This window comes from Gossypium arboreum, chromosome 7, assembly GCF_025698485.1.
Source record: "Gossypium arboreum isolate Shixiya-1 chromosome 7, ASM2569848v2, whole genome shotgun sequence".
Taxonomy (NCBI): domain Eukaryota; kingdom Viridiplantae; phylum Streptophyta; class Magnoliopsida; order Malvales; family Malvaceae; genus Gossypium; species Gossypium arboreum.
In genome coordinates this window covers 32,213,276-32,241,083 of record NC_069076.1, presented here as the reverse complement: position 1 = coordinate 32,241,083, position 27,808 = coordinate 32,213,276, and the positions used below count along the sequence as shown (strand labels likewise).

General features: G+C 33.1%; 2 protein-coding genes across 2 annotated transcripts; one reads left to right on the top strand and one right to left on the bottom strand.

Annotated features, from left to right (window-relative positions):
• The first annotated feature begins 3,379 nt into the window (after positions 1 to 3,379).
• LOC108475931 (uncharacterized) lies at positions 3,380 to 4,528 on the top strand. The gene is made up of 3 exons (XM_053030971.1): positions 3,380 to 3,415; positions 3,510 to 3,585; positions 3,927 to 4,528. Exons 1-3 carry the CDS (start codon positions 3,380 to 3,382, stop codon positions 4,526 to 4,528), a joined length of 714 nt encoding a protein of 237 aa, XP_052886931.1.
• A 545-nt stretch (positions 4,529 to 5,073) lies between these two features.
• Positions 5,074 to 13,946, bottom strand: LOC108450342 (protein CROWDED NUCLEI 1-like). Its single transcript, XM_017747917.2, has 8 exons — positions 13,175 to 13,946; positions 11,488 to 11,697; positions 10,966 to 11,219; positions 10,496 to 10,766; positions 10,336 to 10,419; positions 7,605 to 9,682; positions 6,975 to 7,089; positions 5,074 to 5,666 (listed from the first exon to the last, which is right to left on the bottom strand). Exons 1-8 carry the CDS (start codon positions 13,385 to 13,387, stop codon positions 5,403 to 5,405), a joined length of 3,489 nt encoding a protein of 1,162 aa, XP_017603406.1. The 5' UTR covers positions 13,388 to 13,946; the 3' UTR covers positions 5,074 to 5,402.
• Positions 13,947 to 27,808: the final 13,862 nt, after the last annotated feature.

Sequence of the window (27,808 nt, the reverse complement as noted above, 5' to 3'; positions counted from 1 at the left end):
TGATTCATACACTTCATAAATTCAATATTCAAACCATATGACAACCTAACATAGTATTCCAATACCTAAATTATAATAAAGCATTTTCCATTCAAATACCTATCACATATCAAGACAACATTTGCATATTTTCATTCCATCTACTACTTGCCAAAACATACCATATTTGAATACATATACACAATACATTGTATCATATCAAATTCACATATATCATGTAAATCATTTGTAACATTTCACTTGCAATCATATAAACAGTAATTCATCCATTTAAACAGTACTTCATCCGTATAACTGTAATTCATCTGTATAACACATAACTTTTTCACATAACCAATAACAGAATTTATGCCCGTTGAACCTATTAGAATATCGAGGGATACTCGGGTGATATACATTACGTATATAAATTAGTAATCCATCAATTCATTATCATTTCCGCTCTTTTGAGCTATGATCAGTAAGCTCCTCCTAAGCTAATGGACAGTAAGCTCTATTAAGCTGAAACGGTAAGCTCTAACGAGCTAAAAACAGTAAGTTCTTATGAGCTGATAATAGTAAGCTCTTACGAGCTGATATATCGGTAAGCTCATACGAGCTTTGGTGAGTCTGCAACACATGCAGGATCTCGACCAAAACGGCAACCCTAGTGACATATCACTTGTATCCTACGACTTTCTACGGTTCAAACGGGACTCGGCAATCATCAGACTATATCAATAAGGCATTCATATTTCAAGTAGATCAATTACTCAATTATATATATTTATTTCAAATAATTACAAGTATTTAAAAGTTCGATTCTAATTATACGAACTTACCTCGTTCGCTGTAACAACGAATTAGGTCAACTAATCCAACACTTTGTTTTCCCCCGTTCTAGATCTAAATCTCATTTATCTCAATCTATATAATATCAAAATTTACTTATTTAATCATCATTTCATTCAATTTAGAAAAAATTACACATTTTGGAAAAATTACATTTTTGCCCCTATTATTTCACATTTTTGCAATTTAGTTCTTATCACATAAAATCACAATTCATTCAATTTAATACAAATTCATGCTAGCCGAATATTACCCATTCTCATATCAACCCATATTTTTCATTTATTTTAAAATTCAACCACTAAATTTTCATATTTCACAATTTAATCCAAAATTGACATTTTTACCAAAATTCACTTTACAAAACTTGTACATCTAACAACAATGAGTTATTTTCCATCATCAATTAACAAAATACTTATGCATTCAACAATGGCAACATTCAAATACTTTAACAATTTTGAAATCGGATATACGAGCTAGCTAGATTAAGTTGTAACAACTCCAAAAACATAAAAATTATTTAAAACTAACCTCAAAAATGGATACATGCAATCAAAACACCATGGCCGAATGGTTTGTGTTCTTGAATGGACTTTTTCTTCTTCAATTCGGCAAGAAAGATGAACATGCAATCTTTTGTTATTTGTTTTTCTATTTTTAATATCTTTTATTTTGATAATTACCTAATTACCCTTTTTTTTATACATTGAAATTCCACCTACCCATGCACATAATTGTCTACTCACAAAATGAATGGTCTAATTACTATGCAAGTTCTCATATATTTCCATTCTATATCCAATTAGTGCATTTAACTTATAGACTTCAAGTTTTGCACCTTATGCGATTTAGTCCTTTTTTTAAGTTTAGCATTTAAACAGTAAAATTTCTTTACGAAACATTCATATAATTAATCTATCATACTGTAGACCTTATTAAAATAATAAAATAAATATTTTAACTTCAGATTTTTGGTCTCGAAACTACTGTTCTGATTTGACTCAAAAACGGGCTGTTACAGGTTATATGGCATGTATAGGTCAATTGGCTAATGGAAGCCTATATGTTTGATTATGTAACTAGCCATTTAATGTGGCTTGATTTGGTATATGTTGGCATGTATATATATGTGTGGCTAGCCTCATCTTGTATGATTTATGATTGCCATGGAAATGATTTGATTGTGTATTGATAGATTGGTACTTAATAGGTGAACTTGATAAATGTTATGCATATTATATTTAGGCAAGACAGTGCATATATGTAATTGACCATTTAGGTAGTTTTGGAGGTGATTTTGGCATGTTGTTAAAATGATCATTTGAGATGCCAAAGAGCTTAGGATTGTTGGTAATGGAAATTGCATGATATAGACTTGATTGTGATTGGTTTGAATGCCTATTGATGATATGGTCATATGCTATTTGGTATGTGTAGGTCGGTACCACTTTGGGTGAGAAATAAGGCTTAGAAAATGACCTATTTTTTGTCTACCCGGGCATGTGCCTTAGCCATGTGTGACACACGGCCAGGTGACACGGACGTGTGTTCCCTGATACTTATTTAGAAAACAAGTCAGTAGCTTCACACAGCCAAGCACACGGGCGTGTGGCTTGGTCGTGTGGCTTGGTCGTGTGGCACAAGTCAGTATACCCTCAAGTTTTCGCACGACCTAGCACACGGGTGTGTGAGGCCATTTTGAAGGGTACACGGCCTGATCTGGCCTTGTGACCCAAGTCAGTGAGTTACATGTGCTCGGACACAACCATGTGATCCCATTTCGAATGTCCACACGGCCTGTGACACAGGCGTGTCTCTTGGTCGTGTGAAACACACAGCCTGCCCACATGGGCGTGTGTCCCCTGTACTTTGAAAATTTTTCATGTTTTTTCTAAAAATCTCTTAAGTACTCGGTTTAGTCCCAAATCACTTCTAATGCTTGTTTTAGGCCTCGAGGGCTTGTGTTAGGGACTTTATGATTAGATTTGAATGACTTTTGTTTGAATATGAGAATTGAATATGAGAAATGAATATAAAATGTATGATTTAAGTAATAAGTCTAGTAATACTCTATAATCCTATTTCGGCGATAGATACGGGTTAGGGATGTTACAATCACCTTGTACTTTTTGTCAACTTCCCAATTGATTCTTAGTATCAACAAATTTTAGATATGCTTTGGAGTTTGCTTGTTAGGTTATACGTTATATTTTGTTGATGAAAAACGTAAACAAAATAATAATTTACTTTACTTCACACAGCTCTATGCCTTTAAGTTTTGGTTGCATGATTCCTTTTCAAATTTCATTACAGAAAGAAATCACGAGATAATGATGCACAAGGGCTGATTCAGCACAAGTCAAAATCAAATCAAACCACACACTTCTCCAACTGAATCATTGATATGGTCCCAACTTCATTTCCCTGACACTCACAAAATATTTGCCTCCCCATTCGATGTTTTATATAAAGCAAACAAATCTTCACTATTCACTTGCTAATAAGGGAGGGGAAAAAAAGACTAAATAGTCAATACTGTTTGAGAATGTTAACAACTGGTTTGGGACACGGAAATTTTGAGGTTTCTATAATCATTTCTCTTTATTATTGCGTTCATGATGCCCATTCACTAAACCTTTTACTTTCTCTGCTTTTTTTTTTTTTTTGTCTAACAGACATATGTGCTCAATGTGAACATCAACTGTGATGGGTGCAAGCAGAGAGTGAAGAAACTTCTGCGGAAAATTGAAGGTTCTTTTACTTTTTTTTCTTACAGAAAAAATTTAGGTCAGAGGAGGATTCTAGTCCAGGGTCAATACATGCCACCTGCCCGTAATGGCTGAAAGTAATATTTATAAATTATCCGCTAAATAGACAGTTAGTGAGACTCATACCTTGATGCTTGTCAGGGTGCTAACAATACTCAACCAATTGAATCATCTTTTATAAGTTTAAAGCTTAAAAACTGTGGCATTATCATTGATCATTGTTGATATATAAAATATGTATTTCTATGATGTCAGTTGTAGACTAGTAATTAATGTTTTTTACTGGTTTGCTGAGACTTATGGCTCTTGCTTTTTGGTTTAAAGGTGTTTTTTCAGTTCACATAGATGAAGAACTCCAAGTGGTTACAGTAACAGGAAAAGTTGATCCAACTAAATTAATTAAGAAGTTGATCAAATCTGGAAAACATGCAGAGTTTCGGTCCCCATCTGAAAACCTCGACTTCATAGAGAGTGACAAGAACAAGAATCAAATGCAATATCTAAGGATTAATGGGGTCAATAATTCCCAAATTGGCTATGAGGTTGAAGATGATTGTGGCAACTATGTGAAGAACAACATTGGCAATAACTCCATGACAGGCACAACTGACTGGAATTTTATAAAAGAAACAAGCATGCATAGAATGGAGGGGGATGGAGACATATTTGCCAACAATCGGCATATGGTATCTATGTTGGACGCTGCAGGTTTTGGACGCAATGTTGCTGGCTTTGTGGGCTTACCACCACATGAATTTGGTATGTTTCATGACGTTCCATCCAGCAGCAGCTTGGCAACTTATGACTATAATCATCTAAATCTTCCATCAATGACTGGAACCAGCTTGCAAGGGTACCTCCTCAACAATCCATCTCCAAACATGAACACTTGCATTCAGCACAGGAATAAGAATAGCCAATTATGAATACATGCACACCAAAATATGGTAAATCTGTTGAAGGTCACCTTCATGATTAAACCAACTGCTCTGCTTTCCGTAATTAGGTGGATGTAGAATGTAATCCAAACAAACTTACGTGTTTTAAATTCATATTTCTCTTCAAAAGGCAAGTAGTAACAATAACAATAATTGGACAGCTAAACCCAGTTTTTTCCCAGCATGTTCTAACAATGAAGTTAAAAAAAAAAAAGGCACGTTTTTATCTTCCACCTTGTACCATCATATCATATGATATCTACAGGCTTTCGGGGTTAGTACTTACTTTGCCAGTTCCAGTTTTGATGTCCCAGTTTCAACACACGGATGACCAAAAACAAAGAACAAAGCAATACTGGATAGGGCTTATATGTCTTCGTGTTTGACTGCGCATCAAATGTAAACGTCTAGCACTTACTAGAGCAGTGCAAGGATCTCTGAACCACTAAAATATGTCAAATAATCTAAATGGACCAACGTCTAATATCTTTACAGCTGAAAGAGTAAATGAGATCACAGCAGTCGGACAATAATTCCAGCAAATATGAAAAATACATGTACTATTTGATACAAACAATATGGTTGAAGGAGCCAATCATTGCTACATCAAATCATCTAACACTAGTACTTCAGTACAATAAAAAAAAAAGGCCCAAGACCTGAATCCTAACCCCTCCCAAAAAAAAGGTGAAGAAAACCCACTCTCCCTCCTGAATAAATGTGTTTTTTTTTTTCTTGGTTACAACATTTAAATTGTTAATACACACTACTAGATCAAGGTGTTCCTACCAGCAAACCTAAAACAGCTGATACAATCAAAGACGTGAATGATATTGCCAACCTAGGAATAAGATCCACATCTTTACGTGGTGAAAAAATTCCAAAGCTTCTTTCCTATAGAGACTTCGCCAGGATGCTCAACTTCATCCTCCTCATCTTCATCTCCATCATCCTCACCCTCACCTTTCAGCCCTTCACTACGCGACTCACTTTTGTAGTCATTACCATCTGCATACTCACCAACCCCTTTGGGTGTGCCATTCACCTCTTCACTTAATGCTGTATGCGCATCCAATCTTTTGGTTGCACCAGCATCATCATCCTTAGCGTCAAGAGCTGTTTCAGACTGCCACATAAAATATATAAACTAGATTATTTAACATGAACTCATAATGACTGGTATAAAAAGTAAGCAGTTGATACTAGAAATTCAAATTGCAATATTGCAGTCATTGCCCTCATCTAGTAAAAGTACTTCATTTTCTGTTTTTCCCCACACTCCTCACCGTTAGCTTTCCAACTCTTTCGTTTCTCCATTTTTTATTCCTCCCTTGTTTTCTCCGCGACACATGTCAAGCTTAAGTGGGGGTGATAGTGATTCAGATCGGTTTTGGAAAAGAATCTGCAGTTAGTATGCAATATTATGGTTTTTAGGAAACCAAACCAAACCAAATTCCACCAGCTTGGATCAGCTCAATTCATCAGTTAATTTTATATTACTAAAGTTTTATATAGTAATTTTAAATTACTTTCAATAAATTGAAATATAAGATTTATTTTATATTAAAATAAATAATAGCTACTTGTAAATTAAATAAAATATAAATTTTAATTCGGATAATTGCAGTATTTTTAACTTACAAACCAAAACCAAATCAAAGCAAAAACTTTGAAGTAAAATATGAACAGATACCAAACCAAAACCAAACTGAACACTGGTTCAAAGTAGATTTCGGTTTTCTTAATTCTTTTTTTGCTCAGCCTTAGTGAACAATGAACCTTGTAGCTCATATGATCACAAACATATAATCCCATGGACTTTCAAAACAATAAACATAAAGAACTAAACTAGTAGTATAGCTTCAGTTCAATTTGGTTTTGCAAATTTGTGATTAATATGCAGTTTTCTGGTTTTCTTAAAGGCCAATTGAATGCCATAATTGATGGAACCAACCTGAATCGAATACCACTTATTTGGATCAATTCAGACCACCAGTTTCTCTTCTTTTTTTAAGTATTTTTATATAGTATTTTAATTTTTTTCACTAACCAGAAATAAAATATTCTTTTTATATTATAAAAGATTATAAACTAAATGACAAATATAATTTATTTCAGTTTGAATAGTTACTATTTTTTAACTTCCAAACAGAAAACTATACCAAACTGAACATTATAATCCAAAATGATTTCCTAGTTTTCTCGGTTTGTTTGGTCGACCCTAAACTAAAGCACTTCTATGCATAGATAATGTACTCAACAATCTAGAGAATTACCATTATGCGTCAAACCATACTGTCAAGTCACAGTTGACCATTTAAATAGCAAAATTTGTTTACTCTATTTCTTAAGATGTAGGTTTGAGCAGGGATCACCAAACATGCACATGCTACAAGGTACATGGCACAAGAAAACTAAATTCCAAGATCCTTACCTGCTGCAGAAAGTCCGCGCCACCATTCTCACTCGCATCTCCATTTTCACCCACAGGCAAGGGAGCTTCAGAGTTGTTAACATGATCTGCTGTATCTTTAGCAATTGTAACCCCACTGCATTAATCAGAATTTCCACATAGTTACTTCACAAAGATTAACAAGGTACTTCTAAGAATCCATTAAAGTTTACTCTACTGGAAATTTATTTTCCTACAGAATAACATGGTCTGCAAGTTTCACATTGTAAACTAAATTGCAATATTATACATGTTTCAAACAGAACATATTTAACATGAGTTAAGGAATATGCCATTAAGTTATTTTACAATCACCAGAAAAAGATTCCTTTCACGAAGCATTTTACAATGTAACCAGTACACTTAATTAAGTCTTTTACCTCTTGCTTCTTGCTACTTATTAGGTGGATACAAAAGCGCATAAATCATTAACTGAATTATTGTAAGCTACATATATAAACAACAAATTAGCAAAAACACATTGTAAAAAATTGTAACTCGTCCGAACTTTAAACAAGAGGTGCTTGCCTCAGCGCTATGACAGGGCAACCATCAAACTACATTTGCCAGAATGAATACACATGCATGTGATGCATTTAAATAGTAACTTACATTTTGTGCCGTCGGAGATTATATCTTTTCTCGCCAGGTATTGGCATAGCCAGAACCACTTTTTGATGCTTCTTTCTTCGCTGGCCCCCCACAACACTATCAGAACATCCTTCACTGTCATCACCATCTTGCTCAGTGTCTGCTGTTTGAGTTTGAGATGTTCGAGCACGATTCCGCTTCCTTGCATTTCTAGTTGCTCTCCCATCAGCAAGATCAGATTCACCCCTGCTTTCATCAGGATGCTCAAGTTCATTTGATTCTAAGGTTTTCCCAATAATAGCTTCAGCATCTTTGACAACTGCCTTCACAGAGCGTGTTCTTTTAGCTCTAGGCTTGCCTCTCTTGTGAACCTGCTTTCCATGATTCAAATCAGAACTCTGAGAATCTCCATGCACTTCCTGTTCCTTACTTTCCATGTTGCTCTGATTATCAACTGAGAGGTCATGACCAACATCAACATTTCTTCTGCTGGAGTCTGATTGGACCCCCTGAATATCCAAAGATGTGGTTGCAGCAGCAAAAGAGAGCTCCGGCTCATGTTCAGTTTTTGATGTGCCTTCCAAATTATCTTTTTGACCAAAGATCAGGGCCTCCATATTCAGTTTTGCAATAGCATGAGGTCCACTGTCCTTACTGGGAGAGAATTTGAATATTTTTGAGGTGCATTTACGAAGCCATGACATGGTTCCACCAGAAACTGGAGAACCTGAACCTACAGGTGCAGACATCTCATCCTTCTGCCTCTCAGATGCAGCCAAATTTCCAAAAACATTTCCACTGATATACTCATCTGCTGAAGTAGGGAGAGGAAAGACTTCCTCATTCTCTATTTCCTGTAGAGATTGTAGATCAGAAAGCACAAACTCAGAGGTAATTTCACCACAATTCTTGCAACTCTTAAGTTTCTCAACAAATGAAATAAAGCGGTTTCTCTCCTTGATAAGTTGCTCTCTTTGGTCCTTCAACTTCTTGCTGAGATCCACAAGGTCATCGATGTCTTTTCGTAATTCAATTTGCTGTCCTTCAAGATGCATCTTACTGGCATTAACTTCTTGCCTTTCCTTTTCTATCTTGAGTCTTTCCTGTTTCAACTCTTCCATTTCTCTCCTAGCTACCTCTCTTAAATAGTTAATATTGTCTAGTTCTCTCTCTTTTTCTTCCTCAAATGACTTTTTTCTCTCTCCTAATTCCTTTTCCATTTCCTCAAGTCTATTCTGCATATCACTCTCGAGTTTTCTTTTCAGAAGTCCAAGGTCATGAAGCATTTGGCTTCTCTCACTTTCAGCTTTCGCAGCAATAACTGACCGCTCGTGTTCCATGGTGGCAGCAAAAGTTTCTTTGGCAACTTCAAGAGCTTCCAGCTCCCTCTTTCTATAGTCATCAGTTACTTGCTTCTCTTTCTTTAACCTTTCCTCTTCAGCAAGGTTTTGTTTTTCAAATTTCTCTTTCTGTTGGCCGATACTGTTCAACTCTTTCTCAATTTTTATTCTTTTCTCATCTAGCTCCTCCCACTCTCTTTCAAAATTATCCTTCTGCTGTTTCAAATCCTCAGCTTCCTTCAACAGTAGTTCTTCTCGAAGCCTGCATTTCTCTATTTCTTCCTTCAATTCCAATTGCAAGCGAAGATACTCGGAACGCTCTTCTTCAGTTACCCTGAGCCTATCTGTCTCCTCATGTATCTTTTGTAGTTTTTCTTCATTTGCAGTCCTCATCTTCTCAACTTCAGCCTTAAGACTCAAAAGTTCTTCCTTGTCAGCAACCATCTGCATCTTCTCAATCTCCAAATCCTTCTCCAGAGATTTGATGGTCTTCTCCCTTTCCTTCTGGGTTTTAACTTTTAATTCGAGTTCCTTTTCTTTCTCCTTTAGTTTCTCCAATTTATTATCTAATGCCTGCTCTTGTTTAGAAACCTTTTTTTGCATGTGTTTTACTTCAGCTTCCTTCTTCTCTACTTCAATCACCTTGCTTTTCAGATCTGCATCTAAGGATTTTCTCTTTTCATCAATTTCCAGATCAAACTTGCACTTCTTCTCATCCAGAATGGCATTATGTTCATCCATGAGCTTCTGAATCTCAGCCTGTCAATAAATACAAAACAGAAAAAAGTGTCAAAGACAAGATCCTAAATGATACCTAGCCCTCCTAGAAAATTATATATAACTCTCACAAAAAATACAAGTAAAAGACCAAATGGAGAAAGAAAAATGAACAAAAAGGAGAGTATTAGTAGGTTTCAAACAATTTAACCAACTGAACTGATCAAACCTGGTTAATTTAATTTGGTTTATTCACTTTTGAAATTGATTCGTTTTGAAAATTGATTTGTTCGGTTAGTTAAGTAAGTTATTGGTTTTTAAAATTTATAGCTGAATATACTGAATTTACTGACCTTTATAGTTTTATTTTTAAATACATTTTATAAAATATAAATGAAATAGATTTATAAATTAATTTAAACTTATGTCTGATATATTATTTTATATATAATACACAATATTTTTATATAATAATATGAATAATTTATTTTAATAGTTAAAACCAATTAAACAAACCAAAACAACTCAGATTCGGTTTCTTTTATTAATCAACTTAATTCAGTTGGTTTTATAAGTTAAATTTGGTTTAATCAGTTTTAGGAATTTTGAAACCAAACTGACCGGATGCTCACCCTTATCAATTACAGAAACAGAGCTATAACACAATTTGTGAAAAAAAAGAAGCAAAATCTTACTTTCTCTCTGGTATTCAACTTTTCTTCAATGACAAGTAACTCCTTCTCCTTCATCTCTAGCTTCTCTTTCACAACACCCCATTCCTGCATCCAGATGATAATGATAAATAAAATAATATTAACTCATACAAACAACTGCTCAACATAAAAAATAGCTCACCTTTTCTTTCAAAGTTAGATTTGTTAGCCTGCTGTTTATATCATCTTCTTTCTCCTTCAAAGTTTGGTTGGCAGCATCAATTTTCTTTTGTGCCTCTTCAAGGTCCTTCTCCTTTTGCTTAAAGAGTCTATCATTCTCATTTGCTCTCTCCTCTCTTTGGTTGACATATCTTTGGGATTTGGCCAACCTCTCTTCTGCATCTTGCAATCTCTTTTCCCATTCCCACAAATCCTCCCTCTGTTTGGACATAGTGATCTCATGTGCTTCTTGCCTGATGATGATGATAATAATAAACTTTAAATGAGAAGTTACATATACTTTTGGGTAAACAGAAAAAGAGAACTTTGAAAGAACACATATTCACTTAGGAAGGTATATAAACACAATATTCACACCGACCCTCCCCCCTCCTTCCAAAGAGAAAAAAAAAAAAAAAGACAGGATTACAAGAAAAGTAGGTTGGAGCTTACTCTGAAATAAAGGAGAGGCGTTCCCTCCGAAGTACATTTTCACGGGACTCCAACTCCTGCGACTTCCTCTCAATCTGTGAACTCTTTCTACTCACTTCTGCAAGCTTGGCATCAGCTGCACGCAATTTTGTCTCCACCTCCAAGGATTTCTCTTCAACACTAGCAATCAAAGCATTTGCTTCAGAAAGTTTAGAATCAGCTGTAAACTTGATTTCTGCATTCTCTGCACGCATGTTTCGTAAGGCTTGATCAAGCTGTGGCAAAAAACCATAATCTAAACGTTAGTGAATATTATTACCCCCATATATAACATGAAGAAAAAATAAGCACACAACTGTTAAGTCCAAAAGGTAAAGAATTAGATGCACGAGTAGCATAAAAACATCCCATTAAAAGAATCCAAAAAGTATCTTGCCTCCACTTTGTGATATAACAAAAAAAATACAAAGCAAAAGATAAAACCAGAACACTGCAATCAAAATCTTTCAGAGGAAAGATTAAAACAGGAAATAAGATCCTCACATCAAGCACACACTGCTTCTCGACACCTAGGGCCTTCATCAAATTCTCTTCACGCTTCTCAACATCATTTATTGCAATTGAATGAGCCGCTTGTTCCCGTTTGAGAGCATCCTTTGCTTCCATCAATTCCTGATTGAGCTCTTCATGCTTAGATATCCACTCCTTTTTTTCAATCAAGAGAAGCCCCATATTGTATTGGTATTCAAAAAGCTGGCACAAAATATGGATCTTTCAAATGAGATAGTGCAACATAGAACAAAGCATAAAACCATTAAATAGGGCATAGCAATCAAATTGAGCAGATAACTTTTCAATACATCAATAACATAAATCATCAAAAAGCTGAAATGACATAAAGGTTCAAACTTCTCCAGTCAACACGAAATGTAGGATGGGTTGTATGTGTGTGTGGTTGTGTGTGTTGTCTACACAGCACAATAAGCAAACCAAAAACATCCAATTTTTCCATTATAGCCCTAGGCAGTCCAAACTTGTCAACAATGACACTTCCAACAAGCTGGTAACAAATATTATGGGCCCAATTTTTACTTAAGACAAAAGAAAACGGCGTGATGCTATTGGCACTTATCAAGTAGTTTAGTTAGCATAAGCACATTTCTCTTTGACCGGTCATAAGATCTGCAATTTGAGGTTAATGTTTACCAAAATTCTGTCTGAAATATTTCTTTATCCTAATTATTACTACAATTTATTCATGTTACTGGACTACCACCAATCTGCAAATGTCATGACAGGGAAGCATCAGTAATTCACTAGTAACAAAAAATTCAGATGTTTACCAAAAAACAAGGAGAAAAAGGTGGGTTATAGAGTCTGGTTTTCTTGACATGTTATGTTAGCACATATGGACATTTTAGCAACAGATCAAAGCAATTGAAGATTTTTGAACAACAGAAAGATAGTGGAGAAAGATATAGTAGTAACAGCTTAGGTATGGCACTTGCTTATAGACATGGAACCACAGAGTCAAGCTTAAGTGATTTATCAGACCCCTAAATCCATATGAAAAAAGGTGAAAACGAATTCCAATACGATAGGACAAACTTCACAACTCCAACTCTCTAATCTTTAATATTTACATTGGACCATTACTACATATTTCAGTGATTTTCCCTTGGGGTATGATTGAATGCATGACCAATGCTGGGTACAACACATCTAGGCCTAACCTAAGGGACTAAACATTCATTCCCTGGATTATCAAATTCTATGATTTATTATTATTATTAACTGCATATCCCACAGAATCGCAATTTACAAATAACTAAATCATGATTACATATGGTGGTTACCTAAACCAAACACCAAAACTATTTACTAAAATGGAGTATCCACTTCAGCAACTCATGCACTAAATTGAAACAGTAAAAAAATTGCATAACAAAGACAAACTAACATAACAAATAAACTTCCTCAAGCGGTAAATATAAATTTTAGTTCCTCAGTTAAACAAATCAAAAATTAAATGAGAATTCATAGTAAAGTGTATATCTAAGCCAAATAACCTACATCAAGCAATTTGACTTTAAACAAGTTATTTGGTGGTAATTTTTTAATCATACCAATTTCTCAACTAACCCTATAAAAAAATGTAACATACACAAAATTAGAGTAGCCAAAAGAATATATATATATATACACATAATGCATATTACAACAAAATAACCTCATTTTCGAGTCTTAAAACTTTCTCGGGCACTCCTTCCTGGTCCTCTGACCCGAGGTCGTTCCCATCGGAAGTCACTGGCTCAGCAAAAGCCGCTGCTTTCCCTTTTCCCACAACAACCCCGTTGGAGTTTGGATCCGAAACTGACCCGTCCACTTTCTTCCATGGCGTCAACGACCGACCCGACCAAACCTTCCTCTGCGGCGTAAACATTTGGCGAATTCCCCAATTCGTCCCTCAGATAATCTTAAAATTCAAGTAAAAAAAACCAAAAAGGGGAAAACAAAAACCCCTAATTTCCACAATTCCCAAATTTTATGAAAAGCCCTAATATTTTCTCCTGTTTCTTTGTTTGCTTCTTCTATGCTAGAGAATCTGGAAGAAGTTAGAAAATAGGAGAAAAAAAAAACCCAGGAGCCGGACTTGAAATGGAATCCCAAATTCCGGCGAAGAGTGGTGTTTCAAATCCGAGAACGTCTCTGAGTACTTTTCTTTTCTCTCTCTATCCTTTCTCAGCCAACCATTTTTCCTTTGCGCGGATCACTCACGTTCTTCGATTTCATTTTAACTCATGGGCCCGCCTCCCTCTGTACTGAATTTAATTCCTATTTTACCCTTTACATTATGCTTCTTGTTAGGGCATTTTGGGGAAATATCTGATGTTCTCAACGTGCGTCTTGAGGATGTCTCTTTGCAAAGACGGAATTGCCTATGGTAGGTAACTGACGGTTTAGAGGAGGGTAGGGTGTAAATTAGAGGGTGAAGTAGGACTGTTTGGCAAACTACAATTTTTTTGGGGGGGAATAATGGGATATTAATAATAATTATTATTAAAATACTTGGTATGGAAATGCCACGGTGTCTAAGAGCTGTTAAGCTTGTAGGCTAGAAGATAAGCATCTCTTTTGTCCCCCGAGTAGCCATCATCTTAGACGCCTTGAAAATAAATAAATTAAAGGGGAAATTTTCATAAGAAAAGGTAGAATTCTAATCTCATTAAAAGTTATATTGTCTGACTGTAAATATATATAATTAAATGTTATCTTAGAAAGAATTTCTTAAATTCGTTAGAAATATTATTATATGATTTTAATATCTAATTCTATTTTTGATACAAAGTAAAGTTTAAAATTCGAAAGATATTAACCATCGCTCCACCTTCCTTAAAGTTTGAAGTTTAGAAAATGAGAATAAAATAAAGGTAGGTAGGTGGTGACGAACAAATAAGTGGTGAGAGGGGTAAATAGGTCAATGGCACTTTAAGCATGAGGAGGCACATGAAATTGAGTGTTGGAGGGCCCAGCAAAGTATGTGTAACGTGTACTTTGCCAGAACGATGGCTAAGTTGGCAAAGGCAAGTATAGTTTTGCGGCTTTCTACTCTTTTGCTTTTTTTTTTTTTTATCTCAAGTTGCTACTCATTTAAAATTCTAAAGAAACAATTTCAATAATAAAAATAAAAATTTAAAGAAACATAAAACTTTTTTTCCCCTTTATTTTATGGCGAAGAGACGAGAAGAAAATTTCAAAATGGGGAAATAATAAATTTAATGAAAGAATATATGAAAGTAATAGAGAATGTATTTTATTAAATAAAATGGATGATTACATTGATTTTTTAGAGTCTCTATTTATAGGTATAAGAATTATAAAAAATTAGAGATCTAATTCTAATAACTATTAGAATTTAAAGTACATTAAAACTTTCACCATTGGATGTCCATTGGTAGATAATGTATCTCGTTAAAACCTTATTAGGAAAAATCACGTATGATAAAAACCTAATGAAAGAAAAAGAGTACACAATTTATAATACACATAATATGCTGGCTCATTAAAAACATTACCAAGAAAACCCAATGAGATAAAACCTCGGTTAAGAGAAAAAGAGTGCAACGCATATTTACTCCCTCTCATGAAAACATCACATATTTTCTCGTATTCTATGTATTCAATCTTGAATACTAGTTTTTCAAATGACTATTTGAAAAGTATTTATATTACCATTCTTTTAAAAGTCATGAGTGAGGAAAATTTGAGAGAAATATATTTTGATCTCTTCAGGAGAATCAACAATAATCATAACAAATTTTAATCATGATTCTTTTATAAAAACACAAATAGATATTTTGGATCATTTTATAATCCTCCTTCAACTACTATTCACTAAGTCAAATTTACCACATATGTTCAAATTATTTCAATTTATATAAATGAATAATTTCTCGAGAATTTCAATATGCTTCTAGCATCCTGAATCCTTCAAGGATTTTAATATAAACTTTACTCTACAGTGATTCATAAAAGGTTGTAACAATAACCATTAGACGCAAGTTAAATCTTTTATGAATTGTCAATTTAATAATATATTTAAAGGTTATTGCATCCACCACAAAAGGATATTATATATTTTCATAATCAATGCCAGGACTTAGCTAAAAACTTCATATATTTATTCCGCTTTTGCAAAACTACTTCAATTGCATCATCATTGGCTTTATACCTTTAGATATTTGGACTCCTAATCCAAAAACTTCATGAATTTAATTGTGCTTGAGTTGCGTCTTTCTATTTTGATCAATTTATTCTATAGTTAAATTTCTCAATAGATTTATTCAAGATCTTCCTTTTATTTCATTATTTCAATAATAATATTGCATGCAAAATCATTGTCAACCACTTTTATTATTCAATTCCACATTTTCTCGAATTGATATAACTTATCGAGACTCTTATTTTCATTATTTTAAAATTCACTTTTAGGTACTTGAATATCTTCTGGAGTTTTACTTATTAGTTATGTCTTGGGTCTCTTCTAGAGCATTCGCCTCCACTATATAACCATCTAGAAGAATTTTCATCTTTGAAACCGATCAATCTATTATTTATTCTAACTTATTGTCCTACTAGGACTTTGATTCAAATTAAAATGTAACTTGATTATTCTCATTAAGTTTGTAAATATATCTGATAGTTAAAAATGAGTTAACCTTGTTGAACTTTTGGTTCAAATTACTCTCCCCCTAACTCATTACATGTTATTATTTCTCTCCCCCTAATGTCGGAAAAACTATCAAATCAAAATTGTAATAACAGATTATGTCATAATTGAATCTCCAATGCATTCAAAACATCTAATTATACAAAGAGACTTGTAATTAATATATATGCCCAACTTTCTTTAAGGATTCACTCATCTTTATACGTTGTGGTGGAGCAATTGGAACATATACACACATACAAAAATTCAAAGATGAAAAATATTTTACTCTTGATCAAAAACCAATTGTAATGAGGAGTATTTATAACTTATTGGCTTGATGCATACAACATGTAAATCAATATAATCTCATGTTGAAATAAGAAGTTTTGTTCTCATAAGTAATAGTTTAGACATTAATTTGAGGCGTTCAATCAATAATTTCTCTAAATCATTATGTGTATAAATAACAAAACTTTTACAAATGTTTTTTAAACTCAATCAATAAAAGATCGAGATATAAACTCATCAGTATTAGCAAGATGAATTGTCTTAATTGCATGATCTGAAATTAATTATTTAAACAAGTAATCTTGCAAACGACAGGTTGCAAGTTGATAACACATACATGATTATTTTGTAGATGTATCTACCAAAATCATATAATATTAAAACCAACCACATGGTGGATGAATAGACCCATATTCATTGCAAAAATGCAAGACAATAAATCTCAACTTTAGCTAGTGAGTTTCTAACAATCAATTTCATTAAGAACAAGCAACAAATGAGAATTCTTTAAATTAAAGAATTTCCTGGTTCTTTAATGAATGTTCATATGGATTCTCAATTGATTCTCGCATCATATATGATCCAAGATGGTCTAACTGGTTACGCCAAATAGTAAATGCATTTGTATCAGTAAACTTCTGGTTTACTTTAACATGCATTTCAATTTTACTAAATTGTAACAAATTGGTAATTTTACTATCATTCTTTTTACTTTGTATCCACATATAAGTGCTGTTATGACATTTACTACTAGAAATGTCTAAATCAATGTGAATATTATAATGTCACTAAGTCAACAAATTAAATATAATTTCTAAACAATTTTATGCAATATTTGCTTTAGGGAATATGCCAAAATCTTCAAATATTTAAAAAAAAATTACAATTTCAGGTGCATCCAACCATACCGAGCTTTAGATAGAATTATCATATTTTATTGCTCATAAATATATATTTCACAGTCAAATATTTTTCTTCCAACCCCTTAATGGAGATGACGACAAAAGTAGATCACAAATATTATAAAATAAATATAAATTAATAACCTAATCCTCCCTTTTTATCTTTTCAAAATAGATATTTATAGCAATAGTGATTCATATGAAATATATTATTTTCCTCATTCGAATCTCAATATAAGATCCATTATAAATATCTTTTAAAACCAGTAGATTAACTATCACAAGATATTAATATATTAGCTCTTCTAGAGCTTTCGACTAATTTTGTACTATCAAATATTGCAATAATATTTGTTTGTTTTAGTACCAAATAGATAATTATTTTCTATCTATAATGATAGAATTTATTACTACATTTTCATATCCTTCCTCAAAGAATATTAACAGAAACAAAAAATTTAGGCATATGCCACATATGTGGCCAATAATCTTTCATATCACATTGATAACATAAGTTATCTTTACCCTTTGAAGACTTATCTTGAGAACCCTTATTGTTCTATTATTCATTACTATGTTCCCACTTTTAGTGGTCCACAATTATATCTTTTATTTTCTTTATATTTGCATTCACTTTAGGGAATGCAACAAATCTAGTAGGATAGACTTCTAAACGCCTCCATTGATTCTTTATTTCATAATCACCATCACAAAACATGAGTGGATTTTAAATCAAAATCTATCTATTCATGTTGGCATGATTAGTCTCAAATCACATCCTCAATTACAACAACAATCATGATCTCTATATTTTCATTTTTCATAATTGTTATGTACTGCTACATTCAATTCAGGGAATGAAGCAAAACTAGTGGGAAGAATTTCATAGTTTTTCATTAGTAACTTATTATTTTGCTTAGCTACTAGAAGATATGAGATCATTCGAAAATACTATTTAAGTCATTTTCACAATATTGCTACTGCAGGAGCACATTAGATATTTCAATCATATAGTGTAATGTATTCCTTCAGGAATATATATAATACAAAAACGTAAGTATCTCATGTTATTTATATATATGGTTTTAATGTAAAACACATGAAGGTTTTATTCAACATATATCTTCTTGATTTGAAAATAATATTATATTTTATAAAATTTTACATCACAAGGAGCTAAAATATAAGCTCTTAAAGAACTTTTTACGACTTGATGCAATATTAACTCTTCAAGAGCATATAATCATTTTATTATATAACCTTAATGAATGCTTAATTTATTTTAAATAAAATTTTATTTATTCATATAAAATAAAATGAATAGGTATAAATAAAACATATATTAAATGTAACAAATAATAAATTCATGTACTAATAAATCATTTTGGTTAGGTAATATATATATTTTATATATCATACCACAATAAAATACAAAATATTGTAATGTCAAATTAAAATAACTTTACAACTATAAAAGTTTAAACATAAACATTTTCTAACCTCCACCTTTTATGACATAATTTCATCTCAAATTTTGAAATGATATGAAATTATCATAGACATGGTGAATATCACAAAGTTCATGACAATTAAGTATTTTTACTAACATTCCGCAATAATTATGTAACAGCCCGTGTAACAGTTCAGTTTAGACCTTAGTCGGAATAGTGGTTTCGAGACCACATATCCGAGTCAAAAAATAGTTAAATATTATTTTCCGTGCTTATGATGTGTGAATTAGCATATGTAAAAGTTTCGTCTGAAAATTCGATTGTTTGTGTGCTCAATTTGATAAAAGGACCTAATCGCGTAAAATGTAAAAGTTGCCTGCTACTTGTTAAAAGTGCCTATTTGACTTGGCTTTATGATTGTGAGGTCCTTATGAGGTTATTTGACTATTGAATGAATTCAATGACTTAAAAGGGCATGTGTTAGGTGAATGAATAATTTTATAACAAATGGTAAATTTGGAAATTAGTTAATGATATGTTTTATAATAAAATAAAAGCATAAATTAAGTCATTTTTTCATCTTTGCCGAAATTGAAGAGAAAAATATAGGGTTTATGTGTTTGAAGCATTCAGCCAACATCTAGCTTGATTAAAGGTCCGTTTTTATTCAATTTTTGATAATATTTACGTTTTTGTAATCGTTGCTTCGTATATTATCAAGCCCATGCCTCAATTTATGATTTTGGTGATGATTTCAAAATGTTCCATGGATTAATCCATGAGCTTTATGTTGTTAATTGATGAAATATGAAAGTTTGATGTTGGGTTTATATGTTTTGTCTTTGGATTTTTGATGATTTTGAGTAAAATGGGCTAAATTGTAAAAATATTATTTTAAAGGACTAAAACATAAAATAAATTAAATGTATGGACTTGTATGAGAGCTATGAAAATTTGACTAAGTTTGTGTACAAGCAAATTATGTGTATTTTGTGATTTTGTGATTTAGGGACTAAAGTGTCAAAATGTAAATATGTGAGGGCTAGTTTGTAAAATGCCCTAATTGTGTTTATATCGATTGTTTTGAATGAATGTGTGATTGAATAAGTTAAATTTGAATTGATTTAGATCGGGAACTAAAGAATACGAATTAGATCGGGGAAAGTCGAAAGTCGTTCTATCCGAATCTATATGAGGTAAGTCAATATACAATAAACGTGTTTAAATTGAATTATTATTGTTCATATCATATTGAATTGTGAAGAATGAAAATTCAAGCTCAATATGTGCTATTTGATAAAGTATCAACAATGTTCCGACGTCCGGAAAGCCTCGTACGAACCTTAGGAATAGTTAGGATATATATGTCATGACATAGGATCCGATATGTGTTTTCGTGTAAGACCACATCTGGTACATTGGCATCGACTTTTGTTTTATGTGTAAGACCATGCCTGGGACATCAGCATCGTATCTGACTTCATGTAAGACCCTGTCTAGGACAGTGGCATCAATGCTTGATTACATGTAAGACCACGTCTGGGACGTTGGCATTGTATATGTTCTCTGAGCTATCCGCGTATCCTTACGTTTCTGAATGGTTCAAACAGGCATTCTGAGAAAATCAATAACTTTGTGAAATCATATCAGATTCAGGTATGTTTACTTTGTATAGCCTATTTGTGAATGAAAGGTAAGTATTTGAATATGAGATTTGTGTTAACATTGGTATACAAAGTATAAATGATTTGATGATACTTATTTTCTTTGAATGATATGTTTATTTGTATATGGCTTACTAAGCTTTTGGAAGCTTACTTTGTGTGTGTTTACATTGTTTTATATATATCAAAGCTACTGTAAGCTCGGGGATCATCAAGGATCATCACCACACTATCAAACCTTATTTTGGTACTTTGAAAATGTATATATTAAAGCATGTCATGTATAGGCTAGAACTTGTGGAATTATGTTTTGTGATGTACATATTTAGCTTTAAGATATGCTAGTTTGTGTTTAAACTTATAGTTTGATAATGGTATATGATATGTGATGCTAATGTGAAAATTTTGGTATGTTTTGGTTGACCAAAAGAAATGGTCAATGTTGAGAAGTTTTGGTAAGTTTTGAGCATTTGATTAAATGATGTATTGATCGTATGTTTAGGTATGATTTTAGTTTAAGTTTTGGTATGAATTTATTTATGAATTGAGATTTGAAATGATTGGTAATGTTATAGCATGAACTATGTATGGTTTGGTATAGATATTGGCTGAAATGGTTGTGCATATATGCTTGATTTGGTGCTTGTAGGTTGGCCCAAATTGGGTTGGCAAATTGGCTATTCAAATGGCCTATTTTTGTCCACACGAGTAGAGAGACGGGCATGTGTCTCAGCCATGTGCGACACACGGTCATGTTACACGACCGTGTGTCCTCTGAGGTACCCTACGAATTAAAGTCAGTATACCCTCCAGTTTTTACACTGCCTAGAAACATGGGCTTGTCTACTGGTCATGCGTGGCACACGGGCTGGCACACGGGCGTATGGTCGACCGTGTGGCCAAGTCAGTAGCCTCCCTAATTTTCACACGGCATGACTGTGACAGACTTAATGTGACCCTAGTCGGAAAGTGGTTTCGGGACCACAAAATTGAGTCATAAAAATAATTAACCATCATATTTGATGCTTATTATATGTATATATGCATGTGTGAAAATTTCATGTTTGAATTTTGTTAATTGTAAGTGAATTTTATTAAATAGGACTTGTGTGAGAAAATTTAGAAATGTGCTAGGCAAATGTTAAAGTGGCCTATTGATGCATGTTACAAAAATGATGGGTTTGCATGTCAAATTAACCAAAAAATCAAGATGGTGGCCGGCCATGCTATGGGTTAAAGCATATTATAAACATTTTGTGTTAATGTTTTATGTTAGAAATAATAAAATAAAAGGTTAGTAATAAAGTAATGAAAAGGGAGGGGTGATGAAAACAAAGTTGTCTCATCCATGCTCCCCCATTGCCGTGACTTGAGGAAGGAAGAAGAAGAGGATTCTCTTGCTTCATTTTCGGTTGGTTGATGTTTAGGAAGAGGTATGTTTGATGTTATTCCATGAAATTCATGCATATTTTTAGATATTGGTTTAAATTCTTTTGCTATTTGATGGAGATGATACTCGACCATGGGTGTTGTCTTCTTGGTTGGTGTTTGATGTTGTGGTGATGAGGCATGAAGATGATTGAGTTTGAGTGCTTAATAAAAAGGATGGGTCTTAACAACTTCATGAAGTATTCAGCCATGGTGCTAAAATGTTGTATTGTGTTTAAACCTAGAATTTTTAGTTATATGGATGTGTTAAGTTGCTTGAAATGTTAGATTAATTTGAACTCATCACCAAGTTCTTTAGGCAACCCATGTTAAAAATTTCGGTATTGAGATGCCTAGAACTTTCGGCCATAGTAGCTATGGAGAAATAAGGTTTTTTGTTTCTTGTTAAATTGGATGTATCTTGTTGTATGAGTGCTTGAACAAACTATGATTAAATAGATGCATAGATTCAAGGTGGGAAGAATTGGCTATTATGCTTGATACTAATGCCGAATATAAGAATGTTGTACTTGAAAAATGTAGGTGAACATGACAAGTGTATTCGGCTTAGGGCATAAAGGATATGAAAATTTGGTATTTATTTTTGATTGTGTGTGTATGACTATGGATAATTGGCTGCACAAATATTATAAATACATAATGTATGTTAAATTTATTAAGCTACAAAACATTATACACGTTCGGCCAAGGTAAATTATTTGAGTAAAGTATATTTTGATGGTACATTTCGGCTAGTATAAAATGTATATGGATGTCGTATGACTATGTTTAATTTGGGAAGTAAATTGTTTGATTTAGCTCAAGAGCCTAGAGGATCAAAGTTGGATAAGAGAAAGGAAAAAGTGATCGAATAGCCGTTGAAATCGTTCGACAACATCCAAGGTAAGTCTTCGAGTAATGAAACTTAGTTTATGATTTGATTAAGTCATGACATATAAGCATAACAAATAAACGGTGATATAATGATTCTACTTGAATTATATATTGAGGTGATTAGTTTATACCTATGACGGGTAGCCGAATGTGTATAGAGATCATGTTATAAAGCCAATCAAAATCATGCTCTTTGTATGTGGCTATTGAGCCGAAATTGGTAAGGTTTGATAAGTGTCTTGTGTTTGAGCTTTAGTAATGAAAATGAAATATGGATGTGTCATGATTTATTGATATTTGTGCATGATTATTCGAATGATATCCGGGCTAAGTCCCGAAGGCATTTGTGCTAGTGACTATATCCGGGCTAAGTCCCGAAGGCATTTGTGCTAGTGACAATATCCGGGCTAAGTCCCGAAGGCATTTGTGCTAGTGACTATATCCGAACTAAGACCCGAAGGCATTTGTGCGAGTTGCTATATCCGGCTAGATCCTGAAGGTACTTGGGTTTGGAAGTGAGCAACCTTGCTGTAATAATTTCAATTAATACGCTCATAAAATCCAAACGATAAGGTATGTTTCGTATATGCTTCGGAAAAGTCGATTCCAATTAAATAGTATTCGCTCAATTGATTAACGAACTTTCAGCCTTTAGTTAGGTTTGATACCTTGTGTATGAATATATTGATTGAAGCGTGGAGTAAGTATGATTTTGAGAATATGCATATATGAAATTATTCATTTAGCCATATGAACGTTATACTTTAGTCGTAACTAATTTCATTACTCAAAACTTACTAAGCATTAAATCCTTATTCTGTTTCTTTGATTCTCTGTTTTATAGATTTTGTTCGTCAGCTATCGGACTCGGGATTGTCGAAGTCGAAGTCGTCCACACTATCTAAGCCCTTTTGGTACTCTTTTAGTTAAACGTTGATAATGGCATGTATAGGACTACCCTTTGTTGTTAATCAAGTATCTTTGGTAATGTGTATATATTCGGATAGCCATGCGAAAATGGCTTAAATATTTTGAGCATAGTATTAAAATCATTTTGTATATATATGGTTATTGAGAGGTGTGGAAATGCTTGGCAATGATTAGCCATTGGAATGGTTAATCACGATCATATTTGGTGCTATGTATGTCCAATGGCTAGTTGAATCATGGAAACTATGAAATAGGTGAAATTTACCTTAAAATAGATGCTGACAGCAGCAGTGATGTGAGTTTGAAAATTCACTAAAAATAGTAGGAATGTAATTAAATAATGAAAAAATAATGTAATCGAACCTTGATGAGTCTATTTTCATATGGAAGAAGCGAAATGACCATATGAGCCGTATTTTATGAGATGTTTAAGTTTTCGTGAAACAGGGCCAGAACGGTTACTGGATCCCCTGTTCTGACTTTGGAAATTTACCATAAATTAACAAGAAATAATTAGAAGTCATGATTTATATGTACAGATTCCTTTTTGAGTCTAGCTTCATTAGAAACAAACGGCATATGTATTGAAGCCCGGTACAGGGAGATATCTAAGTCGTAATGCATGAAGGTCAGAGTAGTCGAACCCTGAAACAGGGGAGACTTTAACTAATAAACTGTACTAATTGGCCCGACCAAAAATTCTAGAAAAAAATCTGTAGATGGATATATGAGCCTAGTTTTAGGGAAAATTTACAGAATTAGTTTTCGAGTTTTGGAACTCGAGATATGATTTTTAAGGTGACAGTGACGCAGTTAGCCAGCTTGTCTGGAAATTTTAAAATGAACTGTGTAAATAAATGAATTAAGTTCGTTAACACCTCGTGTTCGACTCTGGCAACGGTCTCGGGTGCGGGGCGTTACAATGACACACAGGCGTGTCTTGTGGCCATGTAGAGAAGTCAGTATGTATGCCCTATTTTACCACGGCTTAGACATACGGGCGTGTCTAATGCCGTGTGAGGCACATGGCCTGTTCACACGGGCATGTGACCTTTTAAAAGTTGAAAATTTTCCAAGTTTCCGAAACTTTTATATGTTATCAGATTGGTCTTGAATGATGAGTGTAACACCCCTAGCTCGAATCCGATCACCTGTTTTAGGCTAAGAGGTATTACCGAGCTAAACATTAGATTTTCATTCACATTACCAATCGACATAAACAGAAATCGAGCTGAATACATATTGATTTATTGTAACACCCCTATTCCGTAACCGTTGTCGGAATAGGAAAGGGGTATTACCAGACTTGTAACTCATGTCAGAACAGTAAAATTTTAAACTTTTTCTTGAAATAAAGATCATTCATTTAGATAAATGCTAAATACAGCCAGTGATAAAATTAAACTTCTATAAGTACACATTCAAAAGATGCCATTTTCGCATGGCTTATATACGTTAACCAGAATATTATTCCGCTACTAGTCTATTCTATACATGCCAGAAAATAATCCAAAACATAGCAGTACCAAACAGTGGATAGTGATAGTGTGACGAGTTGTTGACGATCCCCGAGCAAAGGCCAAATTTGATAATCTATAAAACAAAGAAACGTAACAACAGAGTAAGCTTTCAAGGCTTAGTAAGTCTTAAATAAAACAATTAACTTTGCTGGATTAAATACATTTATAACTTACACAAAATCCAAGTGAAGTCTCGGTGGGCTTAATAAGCCTACACAAGTACATAATACATACCTGGCCAACTTAATGTGCTGAACATCCGTAATTGTTGATTTATTACTAAGTCACTTAAGATTAGGCCTTACACAAATCACATTTTGAAATGTCAAGATATATCACCATTCAGTCAAATAGATTAAACCCTATGTATGCACATGTAATTCATCTATTTCATCCCAATTTAAGAGTATATACCCCTTCGCATTTAAAAACATCAATGCTACTTTTAGTTTAATCAGTCGAACTAAAACATAACACTATAATCACATTCGGTTTCCATATTTGGAAGCACATATTCATGTTTTCATCTTACATAAACAATTTGATAGAGTCAATACTCGTTGAATATAACTTATAACCATCTCATAAGTGATTCCCCAAGTACATTTGTAATACAAAAGAAATCGAGTTCACATAGCAAGTAAGTATCACTTACCATATACTTAACCTTTGTACACTTATCGTTTCCATAGTTACCAATTACCAATTCAATCTTTCAATACCTCTAACCACTTAATCATATGCACTCATTTCGTGCACATACATAAATGTATATATGTATTTAGGAGCTTAGTTCTTTAGTTCATATTCACATTAATATTTCAAATAATCAAATCATGACAAGTGTTAAAGTTTCGTATACGTATATAAAGGACCAAACATATTCCTTATCACATATACATAAATGACCAAATGCAATCCATACCTTTTATTTGCACATCCTGCCGAATACAACTCAAATTAGTAAATTTTTATGAAACTAATTAAATCCTTATCTTAAATATATACAAATGGTCTTCGGTTTGAAATAATTCAAGGCACTTAGCCATAGTCTGCTAGGTTTAAAAAAAATCCGAATCCGATTACAAGATACCAAGCCTGCGGGACTTTAAGCCCGGATATATCATCATAGTTAATTCACAAAGTTGTATACACATCAATTCACATACCTTCGATCTTTCCAACACGGAAACACATTAATAAGGTATCACTTCATTCGAACTTATTCGTATCTCAATATAGCTAGTCTCATTTCACAAGAGCCATTAGGCCACATCACGTAGTCACGAGTCTTAACACGGATACTTTCCAAATTCCATGTATATTTAATCACATGTTACCACATTTCACACAAACTATCACCATTGTAATTCATTAACCTCATTCGAATATAAGCATATAGCATGTACCTTAACTTCATGTCATAATATCATTCGACTTTAATACATATTTATATATATATATCCCTTTCAATAAACTTCCATCTAAATAAGAAAATACACACATGACTTACATTCTTCTCATGACAACCATTCGGCTAAACAACATATAAGTCACTACACCTTCAATTTATAAAACTATCAACACATATTACATATACATTGCTTACGTTTATAAAATAGCCATTCGGATAACTTGCACACATTTAAATTTTAGCCATTTTGGCCTCACCACCTATATATTTATCTTGTACATCAATTCAGCAATAGCTTATAAGCAACTCAATTAGTTTCATCAATGTTTACAACAAAATCATAGATTCACTACAAGCTATTTTCTTGAGCAACAATCATTAAATTATTTGTAACTGGATCTACGAAACTCCAAATGAAGTGCCGTAAATTTTCCCCGAAAATAGACTCAAATATCTTATATCCATAAAATTTTCAGGATTTTTGGTTTGGCCAATCAAAACCAGAATTTTCTTAAAGTTTCCCCTATTTCACTGTTTGACTATACTGACCACTCTTCACTACGAATCAAATTTCTCATTGTACAGATTTCAAAATATGTTCTTGTTTATTTCATTTGAAACTAGAATCATTAAGGAGTCTAAGAATATAAATTTTATCTTATAACAATTTTTGTACTATTTATAATGATTTTCTAAAAACAGAACAGGGGATTTCAGATTTATTTTGACACTGTCACACACAAATTTAAATATCTCTCTATAGGAAATTCCTTTGCTTGTACTGTTTATTTTATAAGAAACTAGACTCATTGAGCTTTGATTACATATTTTATTCAGTCTCTAATTCCACTCCAACAATTTATGGTGATTTTCAAAAATCACTCTACTGCTGCTGTCCTAAGCAGATTATTACAATTTGCTCTTAAATTTCCAAGTCCAAACACTTAAGAACTTACCATTTGAGTTTAAAACATATCATCATATATAAGTACTTCTTATTATCACATACAAACCATAATTGAAATATCACTTTTCTAATAACCAATCGGCTAAGGCTCATAGAAGTAACTTATTCCTTATCATTTTACTATAGGTAATTACACCAATTCATAGTCCCATCTTTACCTGTATTCCATATCATTCTTCATTATAACTAAACTT

Bases quoted from the DNA above. Each gene is read 5' to 3' on its own strand.
- LOC108475931 (XM_053030971.1), top strand. From the start codon at position 3,380: ATGTTAACAACTGGTTTGGGACACGGAAATTTTGAG. The intron at 3,416-3,509 runs GTTTCTATAATC...TTTGTCTAACAG, and splicing joins TGGGACACGGAAATTTTGAG to ACATATGTGCTCAATGTGAA. The intron at 3,586-3,926 runs GTTCTTTTACTT...TTTGGTTTAAAG, and splicing joins ACTTCTGCGGAAAATTGAAG to GTGTTTTTTCAGTTCACATA.
- LOC108450342 (XM_017747917.2), bottom strand. From the start codon at position 13,387: ATGTTTACGCCGCAGAGGAAGGTTTGGTCGGGTCGGTCGTTGACGCCA. The intron at 10,767-10,965 runs GTAAGCTCCAAC...CATCATCATCAG, and splicing joins CGCCTCTCCTTTATTTCAGA to GCAAGAAGCACATGAGATCA. The intron at 9,683-10,335 runs GTAAGATTTTGC...ATTTATTGACAG, and splicing joins AGTTGAATACCAGAGAGAAA to GCTGAGATTCAGAAGCTCAT.